Source organism: Hemitrygon akajei, chromosome 11 (genome assembly GCF_048418815.1).
Source record: "Hemitrygon akajei chromosome 11, sHemAka1.3, whole genome shotgun sequence".
NCBI lineage: Eukaryota > Metazoa > Chordata > Chondrichthyes > Myliobatiformes > Dasyatidae > Hemitrygon > Hemitrygon akajei.
Window position 1 is genome coordinate 55928597 of NC_133134.1, and position 14837 is coordinate 55943433.

General features: G+C 41.7%; 1 protein-coding gene across 5 annotated transcripts in view; it reads left to right on the forward strand.

The window, feature by feature from the left end:
- The window catches only part of LOC140735630 (epithelial sodium channel subunit beta-like), a 54718-nt gene that overhangs the window by 21470 nt on the left and 18411 nt on the right, over positions 1–14837 (forward strand). For all 5 annotated transcript variants that reach the window (XM_073060896.1, XM_073060899.1, XM_073060898.1 and 2 more), the window contains one exon: positions 562–679. In XM_073060896.1, the coding sequence (XP_072916997.1) occupies positions 562–679 (118 nt within the window). The remainder of the gene's footprint in view (positions 1–561; positions 680–14837) is intronic.

The following is a 14837-nucleotide window of genomic DNA, read 5'->3' on the forward strand; positions in this document are numbered from 1 at the left end:
GTCACAAAATAAGATTAGCACAGGTCACTGAATGGCATAGCCTGAAGATTGACTGGTTGACAGCAAGCGCGAGGTGCTTGTTATGTAAGACAGTATAATGTAGCTGACACTATTATAATAAAGCAAACAGCGGTATATATATGTGAAACAGCACCACTAACAGATGACAAGTGACCAGTCGAGGATGAGAAAGGGGGGCGGTAGGCAGCTAGGCATTCAGACGTATGTGCTGAGTTGCAGCAGGGTTTTAAAAAGTCTAACAGCCTGGGGGAAGAAGCTGTTCCCCAGCCTGGCATTTCTGGTTTTTGTGCTGCGGTACCTTCTGTCCAACAGCAGGAGGTCAAAGAAGTGGTGCGAAAGGGACTTTGACAATGCTGGAGTCATATGCAGCATTTCTGATATATGTCCTGAATTGGGGAGGGTGGGGGGAGAGAGAGACCCCGATGGTGTTTTCAGCAGTCTTCGCTATGCGCCATTGTTGCAAGGGTAGAAAATAGTAGAAATAGGCCACAGTGGTTCCCGTGCCTCTAACGCTCCTTTTCTATTCCGTTCTATTCCCAGACCTGCCTGCGTTCCTGTTTCCAGGATCAGATGGTGCAGAACTGTGGATGTGGGCATCAAACTTACCCTCTGCCTGAGGGAGCACACTACTGTAACCAGCAGGATAATCCGAGTTGGGGTAAATCACTGTCTTACATTGACAAGATCCCATTACAGAAGTGAAGGGGTATAATATACTCACAGACCTCTGTTAGCGGATCCAGGTTACTGTTATGGAATATTGAGAGTATGGGACCCTTCTGGTCTGGCCAGGGAGTCTGAGGGTATATTAAGCATGTTTAGTCACATAATAGAATATTACACTGCACATGATACTGAAAAGGCCTTGTTACAGAATGTACGTGGGCTATTAAAATGCTGGGGGTGGCAGTAAACTGGCTCATTCAGAGTTTACAGTGCATTAAAATGACACAGTCCTGGCATTAAGTGAAGAGAGTATTAAATCAATAGGCTTCCATTATGGATTTATTAGACCATAAGATATAGGAGCAGAATTAGGCTATTTGGCCAATTCAGTCTCCTCCACCGTTTCATCATGGCTGATCGTTTCCCTCTCAGCCCAAATCTCCTGCCTTCACCCTGTATCCCTTCAAGCCCTGACTAATCAACTAGTCAACCTCTGCCTTAAATATACCTAATGACTTGGCCTCTACAGCTGCCAGTGGCAATGAATTTCACAGATTCACCACTCTCCAGCTAAAGAAACTCCTCCTTATTTCCATTCTAAATGGATTTCCCTCTGTTCTGAGGGTGTGCCCTCTGACCTTAGACCCCCCCACCTTAGAGAACATCTTCTCCACAGCCACTCTGTCGAGGCCTTTCAACATTCGATAGGTTTATCTCCCCCCATTCTTCTGAATTCCAGTGAGTACAGGCCCAGAGCCATCAAACGCTCCTCATATGACAAGCCTTTCATTTTCGTGAACCTGCTTTGAACCCTCTCCAATGTCAGTATATTCTTTCTTAGATACGGCACCCAAAATTGCTCACAGTACCCCAAATGAGGCCTCACCAGTGCTTTATAAAGTCTCAACATTACATCCTTGCTTTTATACTCTCGTCCTCTTGAAATGAGTGCTAACATTGCATTTATCTTCCTCATCACTGACTCAACCTGCAGATTCACTTTCAGGAAATCCTGCACGAGGACCCACCCAAGTCCCTTTGCACCTCAGGTTTTTGTGTTTTCCTTTCCAGTTAGAAAATAGTCTGCTTTTATTTCTTCTACCAAAGTGCATGTCCATACACTTCCTGATACTGTATTCCATCTGCCACTTCTTTGCCCATTCTCCTCATCTGTCTAAGTCCTTCTGTAGCCTCCCTGCTCCCTTAAAACTACCTACCACTCCACCTATCTTTGTATTATCAACAACTTGGCCACATAGCCATCTATTCTGTCACCCAGATCAATGATATTTAACGTAAAAAGGAATCAGTCCCAGCACAGACTCCTTGGAACACCACTAGTCACCAGCAGCCAACCAGCAAAAGCTCCCTATATTCCCACTATTTGCCACCTGTCTGTCAATCAATGTTCTATCCATGCTAGCATCTTTCCTGTAATATCATGGGCTTTTAATTTGTTAAGCAGCCTTGTATGTGGCACTTTGTTAAAGGCCCTCTGAAAATCCAAGTACACAACATTCACCAATTCTCCTTTGTCTACCCTGCTTGTTATTTCTTCAAAGAATTCCACCAGATTTGTCAGGCAAGATTTTCCCTTAAAGAAACTAAGCTGACTACAATCTATTTTATCATGTGCCTCCAAGTACCCTGAAGCCACATCCTTAACAATCGACTCCAATATCTTCCCAACCACTGAGGTCAGACTAACTGGGCTATAATTTCCTCTCTTCTGCTTCTCTCCCTTCTTGAACAGTACAGTAACTTTTGCAAATTTCCAGTCCTCCAGAACCATGCCCAAATCCATTGATTCTTGAAAGATCATTATCAATGCCTTCATAATCTCTTCAAACTCCTCCAGAACTCTGGGGTGTAGACAATCTAGTCCATGTGACTTATCTAACTTCAAACCTTTCAGTTACCCAAGCACCTTCTCTCAAGAAGGCAATTTCACACACTTCTGCCCTCTAACTTCTGGCACGCTGCTTGTGTCTTCCACAGTGCAGGATGATGCAAAATACTTATTTAGTTCATCCACCATTTCCTTGTTCCCCATTACTAATTCTGCAGCATAATTTTCCATCAGTCTGATATCTACTCTATCCTTTCTTTTACCCTTTATATATCTGATGAAACTTCTTGTATCCTCTTTAAAATTGGCTAGCTTACCTTCATATTACATCTTTTCCTTCTTTATGACTTTTTTTTTACCTCCCTTTTGTTTGTATTTAAAATCTTCCCAATCCTCTAACTTCCCACTAATTTTAGAGTTTTAAATTGAAAGGCATCCATTGATGTTTATAAAGTGTTCATGAACTAACAATAATATTATTAAACTGGTAAGATTCCATAATAAATTATTGAGATTGCACTGAAATGTCTAGAGACCTATCAAATTATCAGATTACCATATCAGATTATCAAGAGTTTATACTGATATGATTTATATAAACATATTTAGGTGTGTTTATTCAACTGAGACTGCATCATTATAGATAATATGGTATTTATTGAACTGGTGGGACTCCATCACAGATTTAAGTGTGTGCTAAATTGACAAAATCTGATTAACGAGATTGTAATGTGTACTAATCTGAGTTTTTACACAGTAAAATGTATGTCAGGATATGTCAAATTGTCAGAATTACATCAGTGATGACAGAGAGCTCATTAATCTGGTACAATTCCATCACAAATATTTGAGTCTATATAAACTGACAGTTAGAGAATTTACTTAACTGGTAGGGTTTTGTTACCAATTGGAGAAAGTATGTCAAGCTGACAAGACCCATTAACAGATTTGGAGAGCATATTAAACTGGCAAGATTCCATTTCAGATTATAAAGGCATAGAGCACTACAGCATAGAAACAGGCTCTTTGCCTCAGTTAGACCTTGCCAGTCTGGTCTTCTGCCTAGTTCCATCTACTTGCACCATACCTCTCTCATCCATTTACCTACCCAAGCATCTCTTCAATGTTACAATTGAAATAACATCTACCTCTTCTGCTGGCAGCTCGTTCCACGCTCACACTGCCCTCAGATTTCCTTTAAATATTTTACCTTTCAGCCTAAACCTTTGACCTCTATTGGTCTCAGCCAACCTGAGGGGAAGAAAGCCTGCAAGCATTCAACCTATCTCGACCTCTCATAATTTTGTATACTTCTATAAGATCTCACCTCATTGAAGCCCATGAATCTATTCCTAATCTATTCAATTTTTCCTTATCACTCCGGTCCTCGAGTTCCAGCAACATTTTTGTAAGCTTTCTATGTACTCTTTCACACTTATCGATATCTTTCATGTAGGTACATGATCAGAACAACATACAAAACTCCAAATTTGGCCTCACCTATGTCTTACACAACTTCAACATAATATCCCAACCCCTGTAACTCAGTGCCCTGATTTATGAAGGCCAACATGCCAAAAACTGTCTTTGTGATTCTATCTACCTGTGATGTGCCAAGAATAATCATGGTCATGGAAAGACTATGATCGCCCACATCATACGACATGGCAATAATGAATGAACTACTTGACCCATATATCCTTTTGCTCTACCATACACCTCAACGCCTTACCATTCACTGTGTGTTACCCAAGTCGGTCTTCCCAAAGAACCCTTGTCTGCATTAAATTCCATCTGCCATTTTCCAGCCAATTTTCCCACCAAGCTTTAATAGCCATCCTCACTGTTCATTATGCTCCCAATCTTGACGTCATCTGCAAACTTGCTGGTCTGGTTTACCACATTATCATCTAAATCATTAATATAGTTGACAAACAACAACAGATGCAACACCGATCCCTGTGGCCACCGCTAGTCATAGACCTCCAATCAGAGAGACTCTCTGGTTTCTCTTGCTAAGCCAGTGTTGAATCCAATTGGCTACTTCATCATGAATGTCAAGTGACTTAACCTTCTGGACCAGCCTATCATGCAGGACTTGGTCCTTGTTAAAGTCCATGTAGACAACATCCACTGCCTTTCCTTTATCAACCTTCTTGGTAACCTCGAAAAACTCAAAAAGATTGGTAGGAATGAATGAGTTTCCAATGCAGGTTAAGTTTATGTTAACTCGTCTGGGTTTCTTCATGAATTATGGAGTGTGTGTTAAGTCGACTGTGTGCATGTGGTGGATTAAATTGGCAATGTTCAATCACAGATTTAGAGTGAAATTCATGAGAGACTATACTGAGCATTTTAAAAACAGAGTTCCATCAAGGGCAATAGAAATGAATACATTGCCCAAGACCCATTACAAATTGCATACAGCCTATAAACTGACCAAGATTCCCATTGTATCACCATTGTAGTCGGTGCTTTGAGATGACTGTGTTCCTTTACAGACTGTCAACTGTGTCAAACTGAGGTTCTTTCTTCAAGTATTTAAATATATAAAAAAAAGTCTTCAAATATGTAAATAAAAGTGCGAGAAGGAGGATAGGCAAGTGATAGAGAAGGGACGCACTCAGACTGAAGGTTTGAGATGTGGCTGTTTTAACGCAAGGAGTATTATGCAATGAACACAGCGGATGAGCTTAGAGCGTGGATCAGTACTTGGGGATATGATGTGGTGGCCATTACAGAGACTAGGATGGCTCAGACAGGAATGGTTACTTCAAGTGCCAGGCTTTAGATGTTTCAGAAAGGACAGGGAGGGAGGTAAAAGAGGTGGGGGCGTGGCACTGTTGATCAGAGATAGTGTCACGGCTGCACAAAAGGTGGATGCCATGGAGGGATTGTCTACAGAGTCTCTGTGGGTGGAGGTTAGGACAGCAAGGGGACAATAACTTTACTGGCAACACGAGTGAATCTGCAGATGCTGGAAATAAATAAAAACACAAAATGCTGGCAGAACTCAGCAGGCCAGACAGCATCTATGGGTAGAGGTAGTGACGACGTTTCGGGCTGAAACCCGAAACTCCTGATGAAGGTACCCCATGCAAGGCTTATTGAGAAAGTAAGGAGGCATGGGATCCAAGAGGACATTGCTTTGTGGATCAAGAACTGGCTTGCCCACAGAAGGCAAAGAGTGGTTATAGACGGGTCATATTCTGCATGGAGGTCGGTCACCAGTGGAGTGCCTCAGGGATCTGTTCTGGGACCCTTACTCTTCATGATTTTTATAAATGACCTGGATGAGGATGTGGAGGGATGGGTTAGTAAGTTGGCTGATGACACAAAGGTTAGAGGTGCTGTGGATAGTGTGGAGGGCTGTCAGAGGTTACAGTGGGACATTGTTAGGATGCAAACTGGGCTGAGAAGTGGCAGATGGAGTTCAACCCAGATAAATGTGAAGTGGTTCATTTTGGTAGGTCAAATATGATGGTAGAATATAGTATTAATGGTAGGACTCTTGGCAGTGTGGAGGATCAGAGGGATCTTGGGGTCCAAGTCCTTAGGATGCTCAAAGCAACTGCGGAGGTTGACTCTGTGGTTAAGAAGGCGTATGGTGCATTGGCCTTCATCAATCATGGAATTGAACTTAGGAGCTGAGAGGTAATGTTGCAGCTATATAGGACCCTGGTCAGACCCCACTTGGAGTACTGTGCTCAGTTCTGGTCGCCTCACTACAAGAAGGGTGTGGAAACTATAGAAGGGGTGCAGAGGAGATTTACAAGGATGTTACCTGGATTGGGGAGCATGCCTCATGAGAACAGGTTGAGTGAACTCGGCCTTTTCTCCTTGGAGCGATGGAGGATGAGAGGTGGCCTGATAGAGGTGTATAAGATGACGAGAGGCATTGATCATGTGAATAGTCAGAGACTTTTTCCCAGGGTTGAAATGGTTGTCACAAGAGGACACAGGTTTAAGGTGCTGGGGAGTAGGTACAGAGGAGATGTCAGGGATAAGTTTTTTATTCAGAGAGTGATGAGTGCGTGGAATGGGCTGCCGGCAACAGTGGTGGAGGTGGATACGACAGGGTCCTTTAAGAGGCTTTTGGATAGGTTCATGGAGCTTAGAAAAATAGAGGGCTATAGGTAAGCCTAGTAATTTCTATGATAGGAACATATTTAGCACAACTTTGTGGGCCGAAGGGCCTGTATTGTACTGTAGGTTTTCTATGTTTCTATTAAATTGGTGAATGGTAGAGAAATGTTAAACCTAGAGGGTTTATTGCGGATGATATATATGGCATTACATTGAGAAGACCCCATCACAATTTGGTCTTTGGAAATGTATTAACTTGGCAGTAACCCGTCATGGGTATTAGAGAGAGCATTAATTTAATGTCAAACTGTCACAGAATGTAGAATGTGTTTTAAACTGGGAAAGGGGAAGTGAGAAACCCATCAAAAATCTTATATTCAATTGGCTGAACCCCGCCAGGGGTAACAGTGAATGTGTTAATGATCAGGTTTCCAATGCGGTGAGTTACTTGACGAATTACAGAGAGCATGTCTACGGATTACAAAGGGCTCATTCAACTGATGGTGTGGACTTACCCATTAACTGTGAGTGGGCAAGATTGGTAGAATTCAGGCCTGTTAAATTGGCAGGCTTCAGTCACCCTCTGTAAATAGTGTGTTGTGTGAAATGCAATAGGACAGCAGAGATTGCAATGAACAACACATTATATATTGCACATACTGTGATGAAATTAATTGACAGCGTTTCATCACAGCATTCCATGAGGATCACTGTTAGTTCATCCTGTTAACAAGAACCATACAATAACTGTAGAGGGTGTTTTTAATTTTGTCCCATCATTGGTAATTGACTGTATTAATTAACAAGTTTCTAATGTAGGCTATGGAGTGGAGTGGGTATTAACCTCCCCAGGTTATAGATGTTAGCTGCTGACTAGTGTGTGTACTAAGTGCCACAACCAAAAGTGACCCATCAGAGTCTGCATAGAATATGCAAAACTGACTGTAGAAGGTGTATTGAACTTGTAGAGTTCCGTTGTTGTTTATAGAAGGAGCTTTTCTTCCACACGTCTCCATCACCGGTTGAAGAGAGTTATAAATTTGCAGTGTTCTATTGCTGACTGTAGAGGGTGTGGTCAAGTGACACAATCTCATCAAGGATTAAAGACAGTACATTAAATTGGCATTTCTCTACCCCATGGATGGTAGAGAGAGTAGTACATTGATAGGGTCATGTTAATAATGTAATGAGGGCATTAATTAATTTACTTACGGAATAGGCCCTTCAAACCACCCTGCCCAGCAGCCCTCAATTTAACCCTAGCCTAATCATGGGACAATTTACAATGCCCAAATAACCTACCAACCGGTATATCTTTGGACTAAGGGCGGAAAACCAAAGTACCTGGAGTAAACCCTCAGAGTCACGGGGAGAAGTACAAACTCCTTACAGACAACTGCAGAATCATAACAAATTCCAATATGATTTGTGAAGTGGGCATAAAGTAGGTTCGGTCCTTTGTACCATTGTAAGGTAAAAGGATTCCGTCAGGAGAAAAGGAGAGGAAATGGAATTGGCAGGGTTCACATAATGGAGTGAATAATATTGACACAGATTGTAAACAAATGTTTACAAGAGGGTTCCATCAAATGTTGTGAATGCTTTCATGGATTGCAAAGAGTATTAATTAGCAGTGTTCTATCATGGATTTTAGAGAGTGCTGTATTTCCATCATCTACCGTTTTCTTTTTGATTTTCACTAAAATGTCAGAGGATGCAGGGGGTGACAGAGTCCTATCACAGAACTGAATGCAAAGAGTGCAGTTATTAGACAAGGTCCTATCACAGATATGAAGTTCAGAGGATACCATCTAGGATCACAGAAACGGTATATAATCCGACAAACCTATCCACGTTTGCAGAGAATGTTTTGAACCTATATTACTCCATCCCGGATTACAGATGGTGCTTTGATTACACAGGGTTGGATTGACTTGTGGATTGTAGAGAGTGTGCTAAACCAAAAGGCTTACATGAAGGGTGGTAGTTAGTGCATTCAGGGATGCCGATAGTGTATTAATTGTAGATCAAAGTTGCAAAGTGCATTGAACTGGCAGATTACCATCACTGACTGGAGATAGTGTATCAAGTTGTCTGTAGGCTATCAAGGACTGATTAGAATGAATTGAACCACAGATTGGCAGTATTCCATCAAAGATTGTGATGAATTGATAGGGTACTGTAATGAAATATGGTCAGGTTATTAAATTGAGAGACTTCCACTACTCATTAGAGCAAGTGTCCAATACAAGCAGTGCAGTGTGTGTTGGTAGGCATGCAGTAACACGTTCATTTGAAAGGGAGTCTTCATGCATTGTTCAATGTATATTAAACCAACAGAATTCCATCAGGGATGGTAGACAATGCATCACGTTGATGGTGTTCCATCAAGGGTGCAGTAAATTGGATCTGTCATGGATTGTGGAGAATATACTGAATTGACAGATTTCCATCCGGGATTGTAAACAGTGTCTTAAACCTGTACAGTCGAGTCAAAGATTCAATTGACAGGGTGGATGTAAGTGTACTCATTTGCCAGGGATCCATCACCAGCAGTAGAGTGTGTTTTAAATTGAAAGGGACATATCATGGATGGTACGTAACTATAAATTGAGAGGGACTGCTCACGTATTATTGGCAATGTTCAAGTTCAGTATTATGCACATAAATATCCAGCTATAAATACCTGGAATATATGTCTCTGATGTATGAAAGGTAGTAAATCAGCAGATTTTCATCAAGGATTTGTAGTGATTGTATACATTGATTGAGTCTCGTAATATGTTATAGTTAATATAATAATATTGATCTATTTATTTATTTATTATTCAGATACAGCACAGAATAGACCCTTCCTGCCCTTTGAGCTGTTCTACCCAGCAATCCCGATTTTTTTAATCCTAGCCTAATCACGAGATAATTTAAATTGACCAATTAACCTAGCAACCGATATGTCTTCGGACTGTGGGAGTAAACCAGTGCACCCGGAGGAAACCCACGTGGTCACGGGGAGAACGTACAAACTCCTTACAGGCAGTGGCAGGAATTGAACCCGTGTCACTGGCACTGTAAAGTGTTATCCTAGCCTCTACACTCAATCCTGATATATGTTTCTATAAGGATTATGGAGGCTGCATTAATCCAATTGGATTCCATCATGGACGGTGGACTGTACAGTAACTTGATAAGGGTCTTTACAGATTGTAGGCCCAGTAATAGACCGACAAGTTTCCACCATGGATTGTCAAATTACATCAAGATAGTTCCATCTAGAATGGTAAATAGTGCATCCAATTGACAGAGCCCTCACACTGTAGAGAATTAATAAGTTTACTATTGGGACTCTGGAAAATATATTCACTGGACAGGGTCCCATCAGGGATTGCAGAGTGTCTTACAGGGACATTTAGGACTTGCATAATGTGTATTAAAATAACAAGAGACCTGTCATCGATTATAATGCTATTATTAAATTTACAACCTTCCTAACTGAATTATGAAGACTACATTAACCAGACAGGGACCCCTATTGAATTATGGAGAGGCATTTCATTGACCGGGCGCTAGCAATGAATGTAGAAGGTGTACTTAATTGGCAGAAGCCCATTGCTGGTAGTACAGAATGTATTAAAATGTCACAATCCCATCTCAGAAACAAAAGAGGCTGTAGTTGCTGGAATCTAGAGCAAAACCAGAACTCTAGAAGAACTCAAAATGTCAAGCATCATCCACAGATGCTGCCTGACCCACTGAGTTTTTCCCTTGTTCTGCTGTTCTTTATTCTACCACAAATTGTAGAGTTTCTTCAATTCGCAGGGTCACATCACAGATTATAGTGATTGTGTTAATTAACAGGCTTTCAATATGGAATGTGAAGTGTATTAAAATGACAAGGAATTATTGCTAGTGTATTAAAAAGAGCTTCATTGCAGATTGTAGCAATGGATTCCAATCTGAATTATTGTCAGAACATTAACGTAACAGAGTTCCATCACACCATCACAGACTGCATATTACATTAAGGATTGTAGTTGGTGAATCCACCAGTTTCCAATGCAGGCCATTGACAGTGTATTAACTGCAGTGCATCTCATCACGAATTACAGAGACTGTATTACATTTACCAGGACAAATTGCAATTGCAAAGAATACATTAAACTGATGTTCTGTCACACATTTTTGACAATGTATTGATGAAAAGATAAAAGCACATGTAATAAATTGACCTACTTCCAATAGGGAATATGTAGACTGCACTCACCAGACAGTGTACCAGCATGAATAGGGAGAAGTATTGAATTAACAGAGGCCTGCTGTGGAATACAGTGCTTTAACCTCATGTTATTTGATCACAAACTCCACTCCGTGTACTTACTAGTCTACAGAGAATGTATTAAACCGAGAAGGTTCCACTAATGACATCCATCTGACCAGATCTACTTTGTGAATGTGTTAATTGACAGGTTTCCGATACAGACTGTAGAGAATATATTGATTTAATGCATCATGGATTGAAACAGTGCTATTAATTTGCACATTTTCATCAGAAATTGTAGAGTTCATCATCTTAGCAGGATTTAAATAAGTGCACAGACAGGGAAGCACTCTGATTGCTGACATACAGCAGTGTGCATTTTAAACTAACACAGTACCATCATCAATGGTAGAGAGGTGTATTAAGTAGCAGTGTTCCTACACCCACTGCAAATGGGGTATTGTACAACAGCTAGATCCCTTGGTCCATACTGAATTCATATGGATTGTACCGAATTTACTCCATTGACACAGTTCCATCACAGATTGCAGAGAGCAGTGCATGTGGTACATTGACTGGTTACAGTCACTGGAGTGTGTTATATCAACAGCATCCCATCGCAGATTGCAGAAGATGTTTTGAAATGACTGAGTGGTGGGTAAGATTACAGTAAGCCTATTGAGAGGCTCCCAATACAGACTGTAGAGAGAGCAAGAACTTGACAAGATGGCAACATGGAGTAAGAGAGTGTATAGAATTCAAGGAGAGGGCAATAAATCACAGTTACCTATCACAGTTGACAAGGCTCCCTGACTAATTTTGAATGGTATTTTAAATTGATAATGACCCCTCTGATATGCTGTGGAATTACTTAACTGACTAAATTCCTTCATGGATTAGAACATAGAAATTACAGCACAATACAGACCTTTTGGACCACAATGTTCTGCCAACCTTTTGACCTACTCTTAAGATCAATCTTCCCTCTTACATATCCCTCCATTTTTCGGTCATCCATGTGCCTATCTAAGAGTTTCTTAAATGGCCAAATGCATCTGCCTTTACCACCACCCCCGGCAGGACCTTCCAAGCACCCACCACTGTCTTTGTAAAGAACTTACCTCTGACATCCCTTCTATACTTTACTCTAATCACCTTAAAATTATGGTAGGGTGGGTGGAGTCTTTGATTATACTGGATGCTTTACCAAGGCAATGAGAAGGATAGACAGAGCACAGGGAGTTGGGGTCTGGTTTCCATGGGGTGCTGAACTCTGTCTACAACTCTCTGCAGTTTGTTACAGTTATGGGCAGAGCAGTTGCCATACCCAGCAATGATGCATCTAGATGGGATATTTTCTATGATGCATCAATAAAAATTGTTGAGAGTTGATGGAGACGTGCCAAATTCATTTAGCCTCCTGTGGAAGCAGAGGAGCTAGTGAGCTTTTTTGGCTGTGGCATGTGTGAGAATGGACCGTGACATTCTATTCATGATGTTAACACCTCAGAACTTAATCTCAACCCTGTCAACCTCAGCATTATTGATATATGCAGGAACATGCTCACTGCCCCACTCTCCAAAAGTCAGTTACCAGTTGTTTTGTTTTGCAGATGTTGAGGGAAAGGTTGTTGTTATAACACTACATCACTGGGCTCCCCATCTCCTTCCTGTAATCTGACACACGTGAGACGCGGCCCACTATGGTGGTACCATCTGCAGACTGCCACTCAGTCGTGAGTGTATAGGGGCTGAGACACAGCCATGGAACTAGTGTTGAAAGTAACAATGGTGGAGGCTTTGCTGCCACTCTTTACTGATTGTGGTCAGGAAATCAAAGATCCATTTGAAAAGAGAGGTACTGAGTCCCAGGTGTAAGAGTTTGGAGATGAGTTTGTTTGAAATTATAGTACTGAAGGCAGAGCTGTAGTCAATAAGCAATAGTCTGATGTAAGTGTCCACTATCCAGGTGCTCCAGAGAAAAGGGTAGGGAGCTGTGGTTTGCCGTGGACCTGTTTTGGCAGTAGGTGCATTTCAGTGGGATGAGGTTATCTCTGAGGCTCTGACCAGCCTCTTGAAGCTCATCACATTGGTGAACATCAGAGCTACCAAGTGGTAGTCATTAAGGCACTTTCCCTTGTTCTTCTTAGGGATTGCAATGATTGTGGTATTTCTAATCTCTCCCTGCTTATTTTGAGGTGGGAACCTCAAACTGAAGCAGGGAGAAATTCAAAATGTTTGCGAGTACCCTCCAGCTCATGTCCTGAACAGGATTTAAGGACACAGACAGGGATACCTTCTGGGCCAGAAGGTTTCCATGGGTTCAGTCTCTGACCTTAGGTCCACAACAATGGCTGTAGGTTCAGGTACACTGGACGGTCTCAGGGCGGGTGGTAACATTCCACAGAATGCAGTAAGTTCAATGTGAAGGGATGTGCCATTATTCGGGATGCTGCCCAGTTTTATTTTGTAGCCTGTTATAGCATGTGAACCTGGCACAACTGACAACTGTTCTGAGACTTGATCTTGGTATTGTCTCTTGGCATCCCTGATAGCTTCTTGATCTTGATTTCTTCTCAGGGTCAGGGTCACCTGATTTGAACACCACTGTCCTAGACTGGGGCTGAAGATTAGCACATGGTTTTCAACCTAGAGAAATGTGAGGTACTGCATTTTGGGAGATCAGTCCATAGTAGGACTATTTGTTAAATAGCGCAACTCTGGGGCATGTTCTGAACGGAGGGACCAAGGAGTGCAAGTGGTCACTGAAAGCAGTGTCAGAGGTAAATATGGTGAAGAGCTGAAGCTGAGACTTGGCCCACTGGCCTCTTTCAGTGAGGATATTACATTGCAGTTACATATGTTGTTGGTGAGGTCACATTTAGAGTATTGTGCACAGTTTTGGTCACCCTAATATAGGAAAAAGTGCTAGACAGAATGCAGAAAAGATTTACCAGAATGTTACCCGGACTTGGGGTCTAAGTTACGGGGCGGGGGGGGGGGGGTGCATGAACTAGGACTTTACTCCCTGCAAAATAGAAATGGAGGGGTGACCTGACAGAGGTATATAAGATCATGGGTGGGGGGGTCATGTGCAGGGTGAAAGCACATAAACCTTTTCCCAAGGGGGGGGGGTTACTAAGAACAAGAGGGCCTATGTTTAAGAACAGAGACAAGAGATTTAAAAGGGACTTCAGTGGCAGCTTCTTCAAGCAAAGGATGCTACATATTTGGGAAGAGCTGCTCGAAATCGTGTTTGAGGCAGAAACATTAGCAACATTTAAAAGCCATTTAGATGGACTAGATGGGAAAGGTTTAGAGGGCTATAGGCCAAATGTGGGCAGATGGGACTAGTTCACTGGGCAACACAATGGGCATGGACGATTGAGATGGGCTTAAGTGTCTATTTCCATGCTGCATGACTCTGTGACATGATTGCATGGATTCTCTTCTAATCCCAAAGATTTGCAGGTTGGTAGGTTAACTGCTCACTGTAACAGTGGTAGAATTTAGAGGGTGTTGATGGGAATATAGTGAGAATAAAAAGAGATGTTGATATACAAGTGTAAATGACTGTTTGGTGGTTGGTAATAGATACAGTGGGCCAAAGGGCTGTTTCCATGATGTATTTCTTTATACAGCAAGTGAGCCTATTGATGCCATCACAGATTGAGATTGAGATGTCAAAGTCAAGAAGAGGGTAATAATTTGCAGCCACGTCACTGAATCAAATGAGAAGTGTTTAATGACAGAATCTTGATACGGATTATAGCGGGCACTTTAATTAATGGGTTTCCATTACGGTTATTAATGTAGCATTGTGAAATACCAAGTGTGTTATATTAGCAGCATTCCATCATGGATTATATGCTGTGTATTAAATTGATCAGGACTGATCAGGGATTGGAGGTGGTGTGATAAATTGACAATTATTGATCACGGATTAAACTGACTAAGACA